We start from the raw sequence: 21,850 nt of genomic DNA, 5'->3' as shown, positions 1-21,850 counted from the left end.
AATAATTGCCTTTAGTGAGAACAGAAAAGCCTCCTTAGGAAGTTTTTAATTCATTTAAGACTTAATTTTACTTTTCTGAAGAATAGCAACAAAAATTATTTCTGGAAGAGACCGCTGAGAAGAGCCCCTTCATTTGGCCAGAGGACCAGAGAAGACTGTAAATCAAGGAAAAGGTGAAGTAATACATTACTAGGAAGCTTCAGGATTCCCAGTATATAAAGACTATTTTTCCTGTGTCTATATTTTCTCTTTTTGTGGAGGAGAGGAAATTCTAAAAATATTTGATAGATGTTTTGCCGTTAACACCAGAAAAGTGTGTGGGGAAAAGAAAGGAGGGAGGGCAGTCCATTTTGTTTCATTAGTAGGAAAAGCAACATAAATCAAAGCAGTCTATTGACGGCAGCCTTTAATTTATAATGTTCTGAGAGTATAATGAATTTATTTATGGCATAAGAGATTTGATATTTTCAACCTATGTTTTAACCTTTTATTGGGAGAGGGAGGGTTGACTTTTTAAAGCCTGAGTAGTTTGAAATTTGGCTAAGTACCTTTGGGTTTTTTTATTGTGGAAGCAAATATTATCATTTTAATATTAAACAACTTGCAAGTATTAAATAGTTCATTTGTGATTTCCTTTAAAAAAAATTTTTTTACAGATTTTCCCCCTTCAGATCTAATGATTACATTAAGGCTCCTGCTTCTTTCTCGAAAGAATTTATTATAAATCAGAAAGTGTCAGAGGTTCAATGGTTGACATTTCTGAGCGCCGATACTTTGTCTTTTCATGCCATGCAAACAGATCTAACATTTAGAAATTCTTAAACGAGGGAAATTGTGGAAATTCCCAGATTTTTTTTTCCAGTGGGAGGAAGCCAAGTTTTTTAAGTATGGAGTTTAGAGTAATCAAATGAGAGAGAAAGGAGCTTGTGAGAAGGAGTGACTCCCACCCAAACTAAGCAGCTAATGTTAAACTGCTAGCTATCTGCACTTAAAGAGGGTAAAGGGAGCCCAGATCAGCGAGGGAGAGGGCGCTGTTTCACCCACCCTTGGTAAAATCCGTGGTGCATCAGCCAGGAAGCCAGGCTTGATAAAGGTCAGGCTCCCTAAATCTCCTCAAATCTCCAAATCACACTCGCCTTCTAGAGAGTATTGAAACGTACCAGTGGGGCTGTCTATCTAGAAGACAAAACACCCTTGACTGGTTCCCAACTACCCGCGTTCATTTCAGAAAGATAGAGGAGTCCGTGGGGCGGGCGTTCACATCCGCTGCAATCCTTTCCTAGCTGATACTGCCCAGTAATTCAGAGCAGTCTTTCTTCCCCGCCCAATAGTTGGGGAAGAACCCCCTGCTTTCCCTTCGCTTCTCCGAGGCAGAGCCGCGTACAGCGATAGTTCCGCTTCATCTGCGGGCTGAAGCGACACGGATAGAGTCATCCCAGAATATGTAACAGGGGACTGGGCTGGGGGTGGGGTGGGGTGGGGGCGAGAGAGTAGGCTGTCCGGGAAAGGGTGGGTTAGACTCTCGTCGGTGGGCCAAGGGGCCGTGTGCACTCTCCAGGAGTGTCGGTCCACCTCGGCAATTCAAAAGAGGGTCTCCATCACGTATGCGGGTTTTCTTGGACCAGCTCCAGATGCCCTCAGCTGTTCTAACACCAAGAAATGTAATCTCGACCTGAAGTCTGGAACCTTTTTTTACTCTTCTGAGCGAAGGATCTACCCCCCCCCCCTTAGCCGATGCTCCCCACTCAGCGGGTCCCTGGAAAGAGCCACGGAGGAGGGCTCCCACGTCGCTCCCCAAGCTCCCGGGCGGACTTAGGGCTCCTTAAAGCCTCGGGCCAACCGCCCGCGACCTCCCCGCGGAGGATTCCGGGCGTCCGCGCTCTCGGGCCCCTGCTCCTTGGCCTCCGCCTTGCCCGTTCGCCCCCGGCGGCCTCGGCGGCCTCGGCAGCCTCGGCAGCCTCGGCGCCCGCGCCTTTAGCCGGGCGCCGTGGCTGTTTGGGCCGCCCGCACGCCCTCGGGGACCTCAGCTCGCAGCTCCGCCGTGCAGTCTGGGGCCGGTCGGACCCAGCGGGAGCTGGCAGATCCGCTCACGCCGCCGGCCCCGGGACGGCGCGGCGGGACCGGCGCCCTGGGGTGGGGCTCGGTGGACCTCCGGGCAGCGCCGGGGGCGGCCAAGCCGGAGGCGCGGGGAGCTCCGCCGCTCGCAGTACACTCCCAGCTCAGGGATCCCCTCGGCTCGCTCGGGCCGCTCGGGGCCCGCTCTGGCCGCCCGTCGCCGCCCCCACCCCCCGCGCGCCCGCGCCCTTGCTCGCCCCGCGCGCGTTCCAAGGGCGCCACCTCTTTGCGACTAGCTCACTTCTCCGGCAGGTTTGCCTGGGAGCGTGTGAACATTCCTCTGCTAGGCTTTCAACTCGCCTCCAACCTGCGCCGCCCGGCCAGCATGCCTCCCCGCCCGTGAAGCGGGGCCGCCGCTGCCCTGCCGCTCGGGCCGCCGCCTCCCCTCCGCGCCGCTATTAACCCGCCCTCGTTGCCACCTGGCCCTCCTGATCGACGACACACGCACTTGAAACTTGTTCTCAGGGTGTGTGGAATCAACTTTCCGGAAGCAACCAGCCCACCAGAGGAGGTAGACAGACAGCTATGTATATAAATGTGGGTCTCTACAAGTGGCTCTGGAACAAGACGGCCTAGTTCGCAAAGAAGCTGACTTCAGAGGGGGAAACTTTCTTCTCTTTTTAGGAAGGGGTTAGCTTTGCTCCACGAACCTGGGAGAACTGCCGGCCAGATTTAATTAGACATTGATAGGGAAGACGTGTAAACACGCTGCTCATCACTGATGCATATATAAAAGCATTTCATGGTGGTTATTATTTCAGAGGAACGTCTCTGATTTTTGCTTTGTTTTGCTTTGTTTTCCTTTTGGTCCCTTTTTGCCTGTGTGGTTTTGGGAAAAGCACAGTTGCAGTAGCTGATTCCTAAATAAGTAAGTGCTGAGAGGCTTCAGAGAAAGTTTTTTTGTTGTTTTGTTTTGTTTTGTTTTGTTTTCCTTTGCAACTTGGGAGATGCCCTCGGTGCTACTTGAGAGCCAGCTAAAACGGGGAGCGTGGTAGTCCCGGGAGATGGAGATGCCGGACTGACATTTCGGGCCCCTTTCCACTCTGTTGCAGGTCGCGAGAGCGAGAGGATACGATGCTGCGGAGGCTGGTTCAGCAGTGGAGCGTCGCGGTGTTCCTGCTGAGCTACTCGGTGCCCTCCTGCGGGCGCTCGGTGGAGGAGCTCGGCCGCCGGCTGTAAGTGCCCCGTCCTCCTCCGGGCGCCGGGTGAGGGCTGGGAAGGCCAGTAGGAGAGGCCGCCAGGCTGGGGCGCTGCCGAGGGCTCGCAGCGGTCACTGATGCTCCTTGCCCGAGTTAAAAAGCGGTGAGAGTCGTCTACCTGCCGGGGAGGCTGAGACCGCGTCCTCAAGCCCGGCGGGAGCACTGGTTGAGCCCCAAGGGGAGACTGGCAAGAGACAGATTTTCCATGAGTTTCCGTAAGAGGGAGCGCAGAATCTCCTCTAGACAAAGATCATCTGCCTGTAGTGAAAGGAAAAGGTTTTACTTCCAGGACCTGGGAAGGTTTTGAAACCCTGAGGTTTGCAAGAGACAGATAACTCGGAAGAAGCTGAGGGAGCCCGGGGACATATGTCTGTGTGCGTTTGATTTACAGACTGAATGTGGGTGGCAGTTTGTGTGTGAAAAGCAAAAGCCTTACATCTAACTTTATTATGAATGACATAATTTTAAGCATATAAAATGGACCACATTACATAATGAAGGCATATTATATAATAAAGTAGTAACAACTTTACAATGGCACAACTCCAAAGTTAGTATTGATACAGTTCAGGAACGCTAGAGTGCTTGACTCCAAAATGAATATTAGGTGTGGAAACTTTTTTTTTCTTGGAATTATTGCTAACAGTTCTTTAATCTGGAGTCAAATATTTGCATTGTAGACCGAAAACTTGTATTTTGGCATTCTCATTTGGTGGTTCTTTTAAGGATAATTTTGACTTTAAGATAATCATACATCCACGCACACCAGAGAAACATTACCATGTTGTATGACTGAAAAGTTGGAAGAGCAGTCGAGTAATGCTGTCTTAATAATCTGTTGGACCTAGCAGTACGTCAATGTATGTAATACCATCTTTGGGTGATCTTTAAGAGGCAGACTCAGTGTTCAGGATGGGAAAACCATAAAGTTTGAGAACTGAGAGGAGTTTGCCTCTGGAGAAGGAATTAAGGAGCTTTTACACTAACAATAAAATAGCAATATCCAATATTTACAATCAGGTTTATGGTGCTTCCTTGTAAATTCCCGAGGGTGTACAAAAAGGCAACTCTTTTATATGTGCCCTTGGTCTATTATTATTAGAGCAGAAAATCCTTAAATGAAATTACTTTAGACATGTCTGAACCTTGGCACCAAAATGAAAATCTATTACAAATCTCCTAAGGCAAATTGTGTAGAACATTGTACCGAAGATAAAGCTGCATTGTATTCTTCAAATCAACGTTTTGCTGATGTATTTCTGAAAATTGTCTTCAGACTTTTCCTCCTTTTAAGACTTGTATTAAATTATTTAAAGTCCATATATAAATATAGATGAAGAGTGAATTTTTTAAAAGCAAGCTTAAGTACTGGCCAAGAAATACTGTCTTGGAACAGAGCCAGTTTTTTCTTTACAGTTGCTTGAGAAATACCTGTTTTCTCTTTTGAGAAACAGTAAATGGACCATGATTAAATCCACAGTTATGACATAAAAATAGTGCTAAGTTGTCCTAAAGGTTATTTTTAACTCTTTCTTTGTTGCACCTTGCAAAATACACATCAGAAACCATTTAACAGCCAGAGACTCTGTTATAGTTTTGTTTGTGGGTGAAATGTAATATTGTAGTTAAACACTCACACTCAGCAGATGGTTATAAAACTACCACAAAACATTCTTATAGTTAATGGCTAATAGATCATCATATTACAGCCATGGGTTTTCATGAGGGCTGAAATCATCTGTAGATGAAGATGTTTCATCAAATTATTACAGCCAAATGAAGTTTAAAAAAACAAGTCATTATTTTTGCTTTGCTGCCAAGTAACAGTAAATTTTGTGTGCTAGACAAAACATTAGTGTACTATTACACTAAATCAACCTAATTTCTTGAAAGAAATGTTAACATATAATCAAATCTTATTACTTTTCACACCAAGTATTAGGAAGCTGCTTTAGAAGGTTTTTCTAACTAGGGAATGACTTTGGAGGGTGTGTGGGGGGAGGGGGAGCACCACTACAACAATAACACCCCCTCAGCCATGCAAAGGAGGCAACTACAAGTTGTCATAGTGCGGAAGATTTTCATTAATGGGGCTAGAGCATGAAAAAATTGGAAGTTGGAAAGTGAGGCCTATAGATATTCTTGTCCCAATGAACATGACTTTCAGCAGGTAGCAACCTTTGTGTTTTAAGTTAGAGAGGGAATTCCAGCAGATTCAGAAACCTAAAACATAATTGGCTGATTTGCTTGGGAGCCAGACTGGGTCTCTTCCATTTAATGAAAAGCATAACTTTTGACTGAGTCATTTGGGTTGGAAGGGACTTGTGGTGAGTCATCTTCACTCTAACACCCGAACCCTGACTCGTGCATGTACCCCAGAACTTTTCTGCTCAAACCCAGACTCCTTCCTAAGTAGCTGAGCATCAGCACAAGCATGCTGCTCCTTCCTGTGTTGGAAGAGGCAGGCCTCTCACTCCCTTTACTCCCTGTGTGCCTTGATAGAACCTTGAATTTACTCTTCTTCCCTGAAAACTCCCTCGAGAGTTACTTTTCTTTAGAGCCGAAGACCTATATTTTGACTGAATTTATACTTATCTGTGTTAAGCATTTCCTCCATATTCCTGAAAATTTTTTACAATAATCAAAGGAGACCATAAACGTACCATATGAGGATTGTAACAAATGCCATGTGAACCACTGGGCTAGGGGATGTTTGCAGATGTATAGAGTAATAGACTATTATTGAGGCCATATTTATCACTTAAATATTTCAGAATTATCTAAGTGGAAAGCCTCCTTAATTTAGATTCATCGCTCCCCACCTATGTATATCTAGTTTGTACATGCTAGTGATTTACCCTTGTGCCGGTTCATGTCTTGTTTTGAAAATAAATAAAACACTCTAGGGATCTTATTCCCTTGTTGACCATAAAGATAGTATTATATTCCTGCTCTTCCGGTGCAGTTGCCCAATCAGAAATTCATTCTTCACAATATTTTCAATGCAGAAGTCTTTGAGCTGTTCCTTGTGTTCACAGCGTTTGAGATTTAGCATTTAAGAAAATCTCTGTTTTCTAATATTATGTTAACAATTACCCCTAAAAGGCAGAAAGAAGCTTGGTACCTCACAAGAGAGACACTATTTTAAACTGGACAGAGTTGTGCCATCTTTGTAGACTTTTTATAAAACAGGAGGATAGCATGAGCCCTCCTTTTCTCATGAGAACCATCCTGGGAAAGTGCAGCTCTTGGGTTAAGAAGGCACTGTGACTCACAGTTGACAGGCTGGCCAAGATGACAGGCATATATGCCAGGCAGAGGGGGCATATAAGCAGGGGTGGCCTGATTAGAACAGACCAACTATTAAAAGTTTTGGCTTCGAGTCAAGCTAGAATGGGCTATATTATACACTTGGAGAGCAATACAGATGGGGTGGTTATCTGCCAGGGATTGAGAAAGAAAGAAAAGCCCCAGATCCTATAAATGATCACTGGTTCAGAACTTCCTTTCATGTGACATTTTGCTAAAGGATACTTATTAAACTGCAATACTTATGAAAATATGCAATTAATTCAGACCTATTCTTTAAAAATGTTATTAGGGAGTATAAATGTATTGTACCCAAACCTCAAATTTGTATATTATTAAAAGTTTCCAGAATACTAACTGTTGCCATAAAGTGAGTGAATTTTAATCTAGTCACATGTGGCACCTTCAAAAAGGAAGAGAGACTCCTTCATGCCTCATTTAAACCAGGCTCCTGTTAAATTCCTTTCCATTAAGTCATGTCTTTTTTGAACAAGCTGCATGGCTTAAAGTCGGTCCACACACTAAAATACTAAAACGAAGCTGGTATTCTGGCTATAAGGTCTAGAGAAATAATGCCTGTATTTTCATTTCTTATTCTTGACTCACAGTATGAATAGAAAATCTCTCAGTTTCTCCCAGTGATAATCCAAACTCTAGAAATCCTAGTTCCTTATTCTGGGGGATGAAAATGGCCTTGCCGGAGCAGTAAGCTTGGTCTTCAAGGAAACTGCCAAATTGCTATCCATTTGCCCGTTGTCCTTCATGGTTCCCACCACAGGCTTTTTACTCTATGCCCTTCACTTCTTGTTTCCTCAGCATACACTTCCCCTTCCACAGGAGAAAGGATTGAGGTCGTTGAAAGGCAATCTTTGGTTGCAGAATCAGAGGACCCGGTTTGTGGATCCCTGGTTCTGTCATTGAATCTCTCTGACCCTCAACTTCCCTATCTATAAAATGAAGATAATGCTATTTTTATTGTCATATTTCTCTGAGGAGTTAAAGAAGTTGTACTAATGAAGGCAAATAAGGGACCCAGATACTGTGTGTGAGAGAGGTAAGAATACATGGGAGATAGCCCTGTGAAGTACCCTCAGACACTTGACAGCGAACCACTTTGAAGAGTTACACAGTGGTAGGAATTGGAGTAAGGTAAGGCAGAGCTGAAGCAGGCATGATATGACTGATTAATCTATGTGATCCCTGCATATGGTTAATAATATTCACGCAGAATAATACAAGAATATGTGGATGGACATTTAAACAAGGGTGCCATCTAAGAGGATTGATGGGAAATTAGTTTGTTCTTTTCATTAGAGTGTTGTTTAAACCAAAAAGTCACTTCATACTTGTTCCTAGAGACATTTTTTAAGACAAAGAGAACAAGTAGAAAAGTGAATGTCTCAATTAAGTCCTAAGGATGATACCCTCTGCAATTTTAAATTAAAAAAAAAAGTAATTTGATGCATGGAGGAAATAGAATGATCTTAATTTAAACACAAAGAAACCCATTTTAAAGAGACCACCCACTACTTTACAGAAAAATACACATACTCTCTCTCTCTGACACTTGGCTTTCAAATAGAGGCTCCTGGTAGCCTATACTCTACTCCTCATATTAAAATTCAATCTGAAAAAATAAATAAATAAAATAAAATAAAATAAAATTCAGTCTCTTAGGTAGTTCCCTAGACAGGCTCTACTGCTCACTTCATCTCCAGCCTCTGTTTGCCTTTACTCCTACAGCTTGCTGTTCTTTGAGATTCAGGATTATTATTTTCTTACTAGGGGAGTAGTGTGTGTGGGTGTGCGTGCGCGCGTGTGCGCCGGGGTGAGTACTCAAGTACATTCAGCCTCCTTTTCATTTCATGGGCTAGGACGTCTGGATTTATTTTCCCAGCACAAGTCTAAAAAACATGAAAAGCTCAGTTTTTTCTGTCCATTGCTGAGAATAACTGAATCATAATGTTTTAAGTTGAGAAGAGAGCATAGAAATCTCTGAATCGGACCCCTGCCTTTTAAAATGGAGAGACCCATGTTCTCACCGAAGCCACAGACCTGGAGAGTGGCATAAATGGGATTTGGGGCTGCAGACTCCGCACTGCCCACACTTCCGTTCCCTCTCTGCTCTTTTCCCGCTCCACATGCTTGCTTCCCTTCCAGCTTATGCCTTTCCTCTTGTCTTGGAGGTCTATACCAACAACTAAAATATTATCATTTTCTTCCTCTCCTGCTGTTTTTCCCTTAAAGCAAAAGAGCTGTGTCTGAACATCAGCTCCTTCATGACAAGGGGAAATCTATCCAAGACTTACGGCGACGATTCTTCCTTCACCACCTGATCGCAGAAATCCACACAGCTGAAATCAGAGCTACCTCGGAGGTGTCCCCTAACTCCAAGCCTGCTCCCAACACAAAGAACCACCCCGTCCGATTCGGGTCTGATGATGAGGGCAGATACCTAACTCAGGAAACCAACAAGGTAGAGACATACAAAGAGCAGCCACTGAAGACACCTGGCAAGAAAAAGAAAGGCAAACCTGGAAAACGCAAGGAGCAGGAAAAAAAGAAACGGCGCACTCGGTCGGCCTGGCTCAACTCTGGCGTGGCTGGGAGTGGGCGAGAAGGGGACCACCCATATGACATCTCTGCAACATCGCCGGAGCTCAATTTACGGTAAGTGGCTTCTATGCCCCATAGCCTTTCTTTGGTGTGGCTCTCAGCTGGGGTGTGTAGGGTCCTTCCACCCACCGCGGCTTGAACAAACCTAGAATGTCCCCCCTTTCTATGCCTCTATCCATTGCTCCACGATTTAAAAGCTTACAAAAGCAAGATGGCTCAGAATATCATCTGCCCTCAAGCGGTGTCCTCCCACCCCCTAAAGACAAACGGGGCTTGGATAACCTGTGTCTCTTCCTCCACCATCACAACCCTAACACCAATCCTTTACTACTCTACCAAAGAATTTCTCTTCTTAGTCTGGCTTCAGAAGCCTGGGACCATCTTCATCATTTGCTGCAGAAGTGTATTTATTTCCCTATTCTCGCACCTTGGCAAACTTCCTTGATCGTTTTGTCATTTCTTACTTTTTTTTTTTTTTCACTTCAGGGGCGAACCCAGAAGGCTTTGATATGACTACAAACATTACAGAACAATACTGTACCATAGACAATTCGGAGCGGTCACATTTTCCATTTAATTATATTTAATTAAACCTTAAATTTATTTTCATTTAAATCAACATTAAACATTTAAACACACACTCTCAATTTATTTAATTAAATTTAACTCTGGTTTCTATCAACTCATGAAAAAAAAGTCATGAATGCTGAAAATTTTTAAGTTTTGACTTGGGAAGGACAAAAGTTTTTTCTCATGTATCTATTTATCCACTGGCAAGTTGAAGTAATTTTTCTAGGGTATTGCAGTAGGAATAATAAGACTTCACATTTACATGGCTCGTTCATCCTTGGCTCACGGATGCAGGTGGTAATGTCATTCACTGACTTTGGGGTCAAATACCTTCAGTTCAGTTCAGGTCTTGGGTCTGAACTTATTCAAGTCCACAACTGTGGGCAAGTTACATGGTCTAAGACTCACTTTTCTCTCCTGTGAAATGAAATGATTGTAACAACCTCACAGGGCTGGGTGAAGATTAAGCGAGATTACATGGGTTACAGGCTTGTCATAGTAAACAATAAAGCGTAACTTGTTGTTTTGGTACTTTTAGATCTAGTGCTGATTGTTCTATCTATCGGGATATGTGTGTTTCTGTGAGGCGAAAAAGCAGCAAATATTAACCTCATCTTATAAACCAGAAAGCCAAGGCAATCCATGGCTAAATGACCTTAACAGCCCTGGGAACTGGGATAGGTAGTCCTCAGAACTGGATTTGTTTCCCCATTTCTGGATATTTGGGCCAGCACTGTGTTAGTGCTGCCTCCTGATTCAGGCATTTTCACCGACAGGATCTTTTCTGGTTTTTACTTTTCAGTATCACTCTTCTGTGGGGTTTGAAAGAAAGAGGAAACCACACAAGGACATGCCATATGCAGCTAATGATCTCATTATTAGAGTCCCTCATTACTTCTCCAGGCCCTTCCTCTGACTAGTAGAGATAGGATTACAGGGTGATATTTCAAAGGGGAGTTTGAACCTACTTACCATCACTTGTCTCTTAGATTTAGGTTGACAAAACTCATCATTAAATAGCATATAAAATGATAATTATATTGGACAAATATTTCCACTTCAGTAATTAAGGAGTAATGACACTAGAGAAACCTTCAGCAGAGTGAATGACCTATTCTGCAAATATCTAATGGATCTGTAATTGGTAACAAACCCTGTAAATCTTGACTCAAAGCACATATTCAGTGTATTTTAAGATAGGATCCTAACTGTACATATTTATAACTAATGCAAGGGCTTTATTGTCAGAACCTATTTTTTATCTATTGTCTTACTCTGTGTGTACATACATCTATTAGAGTTCTGAAAACGAAAGTATACTTTTTTATGGATTTCATTTATTTAGGATTTGCAATGCTCTGAAGTATCTGGGAGTTTAATGAAATTCAGCACTCATCAATTCTTATGCCCAAAGCTACCCCTATGTTAAAGGAGATCTAGTAAAAATTAGGCAGTGGCCTAATCAAATCCAGACCTAGGACTGAAAGAAATAGAATGCTTCTGCTTTCTCCTTTCTGTTCCCTGGTTGTGAGGGACGTTCATGGAAAGCATTGTTTGTTTGGCAGCCGGATGTTGGCCCCCTCCCAGGACAACCCAACAGAGGTGCAGGGAAGATTGGGGAAATTTAGGAGTGTACTGATGAGACTCTATGGGGCCATGCAAATGTTCTACTCCAAAGAGAATCTTTTCAGAATAACTATTTTGCAGTTTTATAAGCCACCAACCTTTTATTAGTGTCCTCTCTTTAGTCTCTCTGCATTATCATACAGTGATCTGATGATACGGCAATCGCAAATTTTAGTAAAATATATGTATTTCTTAAGAGAAACTACTGAACTAAAACTGTCTGGCTCCTCTCACATGAACCAGTGGGAGGTATATAATTCAAACGTTGGAAATTACATTTTGGAATTTTTGATGTTGTACATGAGATGTCCAGATACGGTAGGACTCATTTAATTGAGACCGTATATTTTGCCTTGGTAAATATTGACTTAGAAATAATACAAAAGCTTGTCAATATTCAAAAGACTCTAAAGTGTTGTCATACACACACACACACACACACACACACACACACACACAAAACATACACATATACTTTCAGGTCATGTTATATGTTTTACTTGGCTATTCCAAAACGTGCCATTATAACAAGCAAACTGGCTGGACAAGGGGAAATATAATTAAAAGATCTCTTCCTTGGTCCTTTATTTCTTTTCTCTTTCCTTCCTTCTGAGGAAATAATTGTTCAAAATACTCCTCATTCCCTCCCTGCTTGCATCATTCTTAAGTTCAATTCATTAGATACCTTTCAGTACAAAAACATTTTAAAATTGATACAGCACACATATTACTGAGTTTCACAGTCACCTTTTTGGCTTTATTCATAACATACATCCACCCACCACTAAAAATGTTAATCTTAAGTTATTTTCTCTGCAGTTAGGAGCTATTTTGCCATTCCAATCAAAACGATTGCTGAAGATGTCAATTTCTTAAGCCATTAAAACACCCTAAATGTTCAACTTGCTTTTCTTTCTTCAAGCTGCACAAAAAGTTCCTAAATTGTCAAGAGTTGGCTCTTCTGTAGGTCTCACCCCCATATGGGTCTACCATGTAAAACTCTGCCCACACTCTGGCTGCAATGGCACAGCCAATCGAGTTCCATTCTATAGGTGCTTCCTTAGAAACCACTGAAATAGACACACAAAGAGAAGAGAAAGGGAGAGAGAAAGCAGAGAAAATGCTGCTGGCCCATCTTAAAATACTGTCACTACAGTGTTTTAGAAAGGGTTAGAAAAGGTGTCAATCCCAGGTGGTAATTTATTCTGCGTGATAAACACAGTGAGCTGAAATACTGCTATTTTATACTTCTAAATCAGTTGATTCTTATTCCCTAATTTAAGGTGGGCTTTCCCAGTTTCTAATTCCAGATCAATTCCAAAAACCAGCAGAGTGAGAGACAAATAGTTGTTAATTTTGACTTCAAAAACTAAAATCCAAAAATAGTTTCATTCATTAGTGTTTAAGGACAGCTAATGGAATGACTGATATCATCAAATCACCAACCAAACATACTGTTCAATTACACATCCTTCCAACATTTACTCCAAATCACACACTCCACTCTCCTAACAGCTATTATCTTAGTGAAAGATTGGCCAAATGGGAAACCTGAACAGAATAAGCAAATTGTGGGTCACCCACGTCAGGCATCGCTGGGGAATAAACTTCTAGCAAGGTGTATTTGATGATGGATTGCACGACTTAGCCTTATTTCCAGACTCTCGAATGTGTCCCTTCTCCTCCCAGACTTTCCAATTGGCAGCTTTGGAAAATTCTCCCAGGGTCTCCTTTTTCAGACAGAGTCTATAGAATTAGAAATGCAAGCCTTTTCTCTCCCTTCACTACATTGATCATTCGATGCAATTGACGACCCTGCTGTAGCGAAGGTTCTGGAGAATCAGGTGGATCCCACTGATACCTCCTATTGGGAATATTTACAAGAAATCCCTGGAATCTTTTCCATTGTAATTCTGTGTTCCTTTATTTTTTAAGACTTCACTTGTTAAGGAGAATTAACCTATTTTCTCCTCTTCATTCCCTTCCTTCTCTTTTCAGGAGGCATTGAAATTTTTAGCAAAGACCTTCAGAGGACGTATTACAGGATTCTGTAATAGTGAACATATGGAAAGTATTAGAAATATTTATTGTCTGTAAATACTGTAAATGCATTGGAATAAAACTGTCTTCCCCATTGCTCTATGAAACTGCACATTGGTCATTGTGAATATTTTTTTTTTGCCAAGGCTAATCCAATTATTATTATCACAATTACCATAATTTATTTTGTCAACTGATGTATTTATTTTGTAAATGTATCTTGGTGCTGCTGAATTTCTCTATTTTTTTGTAACATAATGCACTTTAGATATACATATCAAGTATGTTGATAAATGACACAATAAAGTGTCTCTATTTTGTGGTTGATTTTAATAATGCCTAAATATAATTATCCAACTGATTTTCCTCTGTGCATGTAAAAATAGCAGTATTTTAAATTTGTAAAGAATGTCTAATAAAATATAATCTAAATTACATCATGACTCAGAAGGTGAATTATGCATACCCTTTAAAATTTCTACTAGAAGGAACATGATGTAATATTTTTAACTGTATTTGAATATGGTTTTCAGTATAATATGTTTTTATTGGTACATATTCCAACATTTTCACATTAGCTTTTAGTTAAAAACCACTTAAAATGTATTTCGTCCAATATTTAAGTTCAGTTCAATAGAATGGCTGAACTATGTAGACATCTTTTTATGAGGTATGTCCAATTTGAAGTGAAGATGGGAGAGCGCAGGGTAAAAAGCAGAGAAGTCAGGAGAAAAGCTTATAGAAACTCAGTCCAGAGAGTCAGCCAGAGCTGAGAAAAGGGAAAGAGGCAGATCAGGAACCTTAAGGCCAGGGGCAATTTTCACCAATGAGAAGTTTAACTTGAAAGAGCTTGCTCCTACTGGTAACAACAACAAGCATAAAAGAGCTACTTGAGGATTTTACCAGAGAAAGGGAAAGGGACCGAGATCTGGAAAATACGTAATAACTCAAAAAAACCTTCCCTGAGGAAGACTGCTTTCCTGTTGTATCACTCACGGCTCCAGGTACTTGGGTTGCCGACAGCATGGTGTGCAATATGCAGTCACCTTTCCACTGTGACTATCATCCTACTTGTTCCTATCTCTATGTTCAGGTGAAAACAGACATCTTTTCTTCCTACAGAATTTTTTCTTTAACCGTCCACAGCTTAGGACCCACCCATCAGTAAAACAATACAACAAAACAAAAAGTCTATGAATCAAGCCAGCACATATTTAGGAAGTATTCTGTTTATGGTCCCAATCCTGTTAGATACCTTTTAGATGTATGGACGATGCACAAAGAAGTAAAATACTATAACTGCCCTCATGACTCTCTCATTCTAGTGGGTAGATTATACATACATTTATAAGAAACAACTAAATGCTGGATTCAAGAAACTATTAAATGATCCAAAATTCTACAAACATTTTATTTTTTTTTTTTAAGATTTTATTTATTTATTTGACAGAGACACAGCAAGAGAGGGAACACAAACAGAGGGAGTGGGAGAGGGAGAAGCCGTCTCTCCGCCGAGCAGGGAGCCCGATGCGGGGCTCGATCCCAGGACCCTGGGAACATGACCTGAGCCAAAGGCAGACGCTTAACAACTGAGCCACCCAGGCGCCCTTCTACAAACATTTTAAAAAGGAAAGATACACACAAAGGGAGAGAGTGGTCTGAGCGCTATGTGTTTAAAATAATGTTTCTGGGATATTCAAATATTCAAAGATTGAACTTATTCATATTTTCTTTTGAGTCCCATAGCCTTCAAAACAGCACCCATCTTACTATTTTTTTGGTAAGAAATGTGGACCTATGTGAATAAGCCAAACCTAGAATTTGTGCTTAGCTTCACATATGGATTTGCTGGATATGGTTTTTAGCATTCAAAACTTAAAGGCCAACACACTAAACCTGTATAATGCAACTAGTTTGGAGTACCATAACAACAGATATGACCACATTTTGCAAAACTCCATCTGAAACTCTAAATCTGAAGATTGCACCAAATCCATCTAAGTCGTTCACATGAAAAATATGTTTTTTAAACACTGGCTTGGTAAATACTTGAACATTAAGGCAAGGAAGTATCAGGTTCAGGTCATCTTTAAGTTTTTCTTCACCAATAGCCCATCCCTGAAAAGAAAAGGGGGAAGAGGGAACTTGGGAATTTATGGTTATCAAATCTCACCAAAGCATTATTAATACAATTATTGCCTTTAGAGTCATACGAAGGTCTTCGAGCAACGCTAACGACTAAAATCATAGGATAAGGGATGGAATGGGAAGATGAAGGAAGCAAAAAACCTTTTAAGAACAAATGGCGATTTTTTTTATGACATTGTCATTTTCTATGAAAGAAAAACAAATATATAATTTAAGATAATAAGTGTTTAAATATAAATAAACTCTTAGCAAATTACAATCTCAGTAAATATGGTTCAGCCTTGACTTAAGGCATGTTTATAAAGCAATAACAAATAAGGGTGAGTTGGACTAAGTATTCTAGAATTAAGAAAACCTAATCCACTAATTCACTATTAACTTCCTCCAATGTCATTCAGACAGAAATTTGGTATTTAATTAGACATCTAAGATATAGTCATGGACATTGGGGAGTCCAACTCCAAGCAAAAGACAAGAAGTGATAGTTAAGTGTGAAGCCCCTATTCCTTTCCTCTGTATTTCCTTAACCATTGTTGTAAAACAGGTACATTCTAAAGGTTTGTGCTTACAACACAACAAATACATTCAGGGCTACATTAAGTTATGAATCAAAGTCCATGTTGACATTATTGGTCCTGAAATATTTATTTATTTTTATTAACACACAATGTATTATTTGTTTCAGGGGTACAGGTCTGTGATTCATCAGTCTAACACAATTCACAGCGCTCACCATAGCACATACCCTCCCCAATATCCATCACCCAGCCACCCCATCCCTCCCACCCCCCACCACTCCAGCAACCCTCAGTTTGTATTTTAATTTTTTTTCTTTTAAGTAAGCTCCACACCCAGTGCAGAGCCCAATGTGGGGCTTGAACTCACGACCCTGAGATCAAGACCTGAGCTGGGACTAAGAGCCAGACACTTAACTGACTGAGCTACCCAGGTGCTCCTGGTCCTGAAATATTTAAAGTGGATATTGGCATCTCCCTTCCTTGTTACAAAAATTAGTTTGGAATGCAGGCAGCATCAATCCTAAAAATAATGGAGAAGCTGACGCTTATCTTCGGAGACAGCAAAATCATACCTCTTGATGGTTAAGAATTCAGTTTTAATTTTCTATTACCTTTTCTGATTACCAGTTGAGCAAATCAAGCATTTAACTTTCTGTATTTATCAAGCAAGAACAAAGGGAGTCAATCTTTTTAAAATTCAGAAGGCTTTTTCTAGTCATATAGTAATGGATCCAAGAAGAACAAAGTTAAGTAGAACTTCAATTTTATCTTAGAGTCCATTCACTAAATACTGAAATACGGTTTAATAGATACCCATTGGTGCTTGAAGAACACAAGTTAATGCCTTTTGTAAGAAATTCGAAAATACGTACACCATCACAGGGTGTTAACTTTAGGACAATCTTGAGTTTAATTCTAAAACTGTCAAGATACAGTTTAACTGCTATTTTTCCCTTTGACCACAAAGACCATAGAAAAATGCTATCAGCGCTGGGCGGAAATAATGTGTTGTAGCTGAGAGGGTTCATCTTCTGTAAATCGTACGCACTTTTATTGAGAGTTCTAAGTGTTCCCGGCAGAGCCACCATTCCTTCTTCAAATAAAGGGTAAAAGACATTCCAATCACAAATGTTTGTGATTTTCCCTTTATTTAATAACCCAGCAGGTGTTAAGAACAAGACTATTACTAAAGAAGTCTATTATATAGTTAGCAAAAGGCTGCTGATGGTAAGCTCCTCCAAGGACTCAACTGAACATTCCAGAGGAGGTATTAAACACTGGTAGCTACTAAGATTCCAAAGGCTAAAGGTATTACTTTAATGAATTATATTATCATGTGTCCTGGGGTTAACTCCTAAAGAAAAGTGCTAGTCCTTCAAAGTTACAATGTTACTTCCCTTTGTGGACTTCTTAAGGACAGGAACCTTATCATTCAACACATACTACCCAATACCAAATAATAGGATTAGTACATAGCAGGTGTTCAATAAATATTCATTGAACAAAATTTTAAAAGTTCTTTCAGCTTCCGAATGAATCAGCTGAAAAGCAGAGTTGAGCAAAATGTCTGCCAGAGGAAGGAGATGGATCAGAGTTTTGAGTATTTCAGATTCCTAGGTCATGCCATTTTTTTATTCCAGTAACAAGAAGCTTAGAGAATAACTGCTCTAAGTTGTCAAGTGTTTGCCAGAGTGCCCTTTGTTTTTCAACCTCTGGTTTAATAGGAACTTTTTCAGCCCTGTAAGTACAAGAAGCAAGGGTTTTTTGTTGAGTACACAGCGACCTCCCAGAGGAAGGGAGGAGAATTTAAAATATCAGGTTTTCTTCCTATGAATACACTGCACAGAAGTTACCCACAGGGCCCAGTTGTGCAAAAGCGGCACACTGCTATTTTGTCAAAAGATTAATGTACACAGTTCCCAACCAGAGCTACCCAACATCAGGATGAGAACATTCACATCTCTGTGTAAGTTCCTGATATGCTCATATTTACAAGTGCAAAGCACAAGGGATATGTTTTAAAACTGCATTTTAATTAAACTTCAAAACGTCTTCCAGAAAATGTCATTACATTTTCCTACAACCTGGAAGATATTTAAAAACTGGAATACAAAATGTATCACGCCTGAAAAAATGGATCGCTTTAATGGTGACTCCTACTCCTTGCCAAATCTGCATTGCTTTGGGGTCTGAAAAGTCATTCATCCATCTTCCATTTGAGCAAGGCAATTGATGGTTACAGCTCCCTGGGTTGCCACTGAAAAACTGATGGGAAGTGGCTACGTTGAGTCCCATGTTCTACAAAATAAATGCAAAACAATAAGAAACCGTGCCATGCTGGATTTCATAATTCTATATTCGCATTACTCTTTTTTTCATTCACCGTGAGTTTTAGTAAAACCCTTGAGTCAATGTATAATACAAAACAATATACTGAAGAGTTGCATCATGGCTACCTACAGGTAAAAGAAACCAGAAAAGCAGGTATGCTTTCTTAAGGAGGATGTTTTTCTCTTCAGATGACACAGTAAGAGATTCTAATTGCCCTGTTCCTCAAGAATTGGAAATTTTATTCCATAACAACATTTTATAACATTATAACAACCAGAATGGTAGAAAGAATGAATTAGCCTAACACCAAGCCAACATATAATAGAGCTAATATTGCTTTTTTGTGAGCTTGCACTAATCAAATCCACACTCTCTTATTTAATCCTTCCAAGCGTCCCCTGAGGTAGATGCTTTTTGTCTCTATTTTACAGATGATACAGCATTGCATTAGGTTACAAGTCTTGTCCAAGATCACCCAGCCATTTGCACAGCAAACAGGACCCAAAGCAAGCCTCACCTGCCCTCCCAAGCCTGTACTCCATGGGCCAGAGATACAATTGTTGCAGTAAAGCTTGCTTCAGAACCTACATCTTTTAGACAAAATTATGTCTGTCTTGCTTTCAGGGAGTTCAGGGAAATCACAGGTCTGACACAATCCTATTTCGCTCCATTCTCTACCTCCCGTGAGGGCATCGTTTTACCAGCTTCTGCCCTTCCTGGCATCTTGTAAGGCTGACTATAATGGCCTTATATTCCACAAAACTCATAAAGTATGCCCTCTTTCTCTCAGACACACCCCCCCCCACATACACAGGCACACGCACGCACGCGCATGCGTGCGGCCAAGAAGCCCAGGGGTTTGCACAGTCCCATGAATGAACAGCTGTTGCTTTAAAAGGAGGGTGGCAGAGGAGGGCGACGGAGCGCTGGCTGGCTGGCAGGCGGGTGTGTAAACGTATACAGAGAGCCACTTTCTGTAAGAAGGCTAAAACATGTTTAAAATGGGACCACCTCAGAGATGAAATCTTTCCCCTCCTGCTACCGCTCAACCTGCTCCAAGACTCCAATATTCAGTTTTTCCAAGCCTCATTCTCCCTCCCCCTACTTCCCTGGAGAATGCTGATTTTCTATGGGAACACTTGGCACATCGCAGAGCAGTTCTACTCCTTCATTTTGCAGTCAGAAATAATCTCAGCAGTTAATTATTTCCCCGGCTAACAGAAGAGTGGGCCCGGTCTGCGTGCTCCTCTAGCCGCTGCCCACACGGGGCAAACAATGAGTGTGCCATCGTCGTTTCTTTTCAGCGGGCTTTCATCTCGAAACTGGCTTTTGGTTACTGATTTACTTATTTTTAAATTACATGGAAAGGGAACAAGAAAATGTTTCCATTGAGATCAACTTGATTCAGGAAAGAAGAACGCCATTCGTCACGGGAGGGCGCTGTGGAGAGAATGAACGGGGCGACTGGAGTGTCCGCTTCTTTCCATTTGGAAACCAGCTGGGGGCAAGGGTGAAGATAATACACCAGCTCCTGGAGGTAGGGGCTTGACTTGGTTTTGAAAGCACGGCTGCTGCAGTCTCTTGAATTCTCCCATTTCCCTCAGAGTCTGATATTGCCTACCTTTTTTCGTCAATTACATATTCTTCCATTTTCATAGCTCTCAATCCAATTGTGAAGAATCCTGCCCTGCTCAAAGCTCTCTTTCCATTTCACACTAAGTGACTCTTTTAAAGAGATATGCAATTAAATATATTTTTTATCGCCCAAAGGAATACACAAGTCTTAGGGTAATGCCTGCACATACTTTATTGATGCACTGAACGCGGGAGATGATATTTTTACCTTTTACTACGTTAGACTGTTCGATCATGTCACTCTAATTGGCTATAGTTTCCATTACAGTTCTCCTTGTCCCACGTTTTCCATGAATCACATAGATTCATGTGCCCAAGCAATGAAGGCTACTCTGTAAACCTAAGGGCAGATTAAATTCTATCTTCCCCTGTGGAGGACTGTTAATCCTGGTTGTCTAATTCTGTCCTTATATCACATTCTCCTTTGGGGTCACAATCAAGAGGTGGATTAGCTTGAAAAGTAAATGTCAAGCAGACTCTGTTCAACTGATTGGATTGCTGGGCTGGCAGTTCATAAAGTACTTAGTCTCTCTGGATGCCATGCTGAATCTACAATTGTTTATTTTATCTTTTCTTATCCTATATATATTTTTAGCCATTATTTCCTATTGAGTTTATGTTTTTCTTTGAGAATTGGTCTAGCAGCAACCTACTGGCCAGTAAATACATATTTTGTTAGTTGGAAGTGACTGGGTCATCTGGAAACATTCCTATTCATTGGAGATGGAAGTTGCATTTCTCGTATTTGACAAAGACTGTACCTTAATGCAAATCCCAGACAGTTTCTATCATCTTTTATGGTAGTTATAATGGTAACAATAATAACCCCTCATGCTTGTTTAGTGTTACCGTAGCCAACGACCTCAGAAATAATATCTCCATAGAAACCAGAGTCTACCTTGAGTAATCTACAGTACAAATTCAAACTTCTAATGTTTTAAGTAAATGCAATGGATTTTGTAGTAATAAAAATTACAGGGCTTTTCTGTTAGCTGGAACTAAGAGCTCCAGAAAGGTTCGAGGTTACGTAAAGGTAGGGGTACTTTTCTTTTATTCCAGAGGAAGTCCACACAGCAGGTGCCCTATTTAACATTCACGGCACATACTTAAACATTTCTCACATGTTGGGCACACAGGACACAGAGACAACTGAGGCACAGTCTCTGCTTCAAAGAACCAATAGATTACCTATTGCAATCCAAGTTAGGTAAGCTTTCTGCTGGTACCACCTGGTATTGGGAGAAATATTTCTCCTTCAAATACTGCATCCCTTGTTTCATGAACACATGTTGTTTGTCTTCCCAGCGTAGGGAAGATATTTGTGTTTCCATTTGAAAACTACGCAACAAGATTCTAGAGGAAACTCCTGTAGGTTATCAGATTCTGATTCTGTGGGAAGTGTTTTATAATGCTGTGAATTATAGGTACCTGACAGTAATGTAAAATAATTCTTGTCTACAATTTTGTCCTGTCTGTTAGAGGTTGAATTGACTTCTTTCCGCACCCTTGGAAAAAAGTTTTGCCTCCATTTGCATATTCATTTCAATCTTTTTTGAACACGTTATATCATCCATCTGTCCCCTCATTGATTAGTGCACAGAGTAAATCTTTAACACATGTTCTTTTATAGCTCTCTATATATTAGACTTACGATTTTTTTAATCATCTTGTAATACCAGTATCTTCCACGTAAGGGGTCCACCCTTTCTTCATTCCATGTGTTTTGGGAGGACCAGAAGGTTA

The 21,850-nt window shown here is 41.0% G+C and overlaps 1 protein-coding gene across 1 annotated transcript; it reads left to right on the top strand.

The window, feature by feature from the left end:
* The first annotated feature begins 3,189 nt into the window (after positions 1-3,189).
* Positions 3,190-9,297, top strand: PTHLH (parathyroid hormone like hormone). The gene is made up of 2 exons (XM_028113304.2): positions 3,190-3,290; positions 8,871-9,297. Exons 1-2 carry the CDS (start codon positions 3,190-3,192, stop codon positions 9,295-9,297), a joined length of 528 nt encoding a protein of 175 aa, XP_027969105.2.
* The last annotated feature ends 12,553 nt before the right edge of the window (positions 9,298-21,850 follow it).

The sequence above is a fragment of the Eumetopias jubatus genome, unplaced genomic scaffold (genome assembly GCF_037043125.1).
Source record: "Eumetopias jubatus isolate StellerSeaLion01/CBP00866 unplaced genomic scaffold, mEumJub1_p1.0 scaffold_8, whole genome shotgun sequence".
Classification (NCBI taxonomy): Eukaryota; Metazoa; Chordata; class Mammalia; order Carnivora; family Otariidae; genus Eumetopias; species Eumetopias jubatus.
Note: the sequence above shows the minus strand (reverse complement) of the source record. Positions and strands in the feature narration are given on the sequence as shown.

Bases quoted from the DNA above. Each gene is read 5' to 3' on its own strand.
- PTHLH (XM_028113304.2), top strand. From the start codon at position 3,190: ATGCTGCGGAGGCTGGTTCAGCAGTGGAGCGTCGCGGTGTTCCTGCTG. The intron at 3,291-8,870 runs GTAAGTGCCCCG...TTTCCCTTAAAG, and splicing joins GAGGAGCTCGGCCGCCGGCT to CAAAAGAGCTGTGTCTGAAC.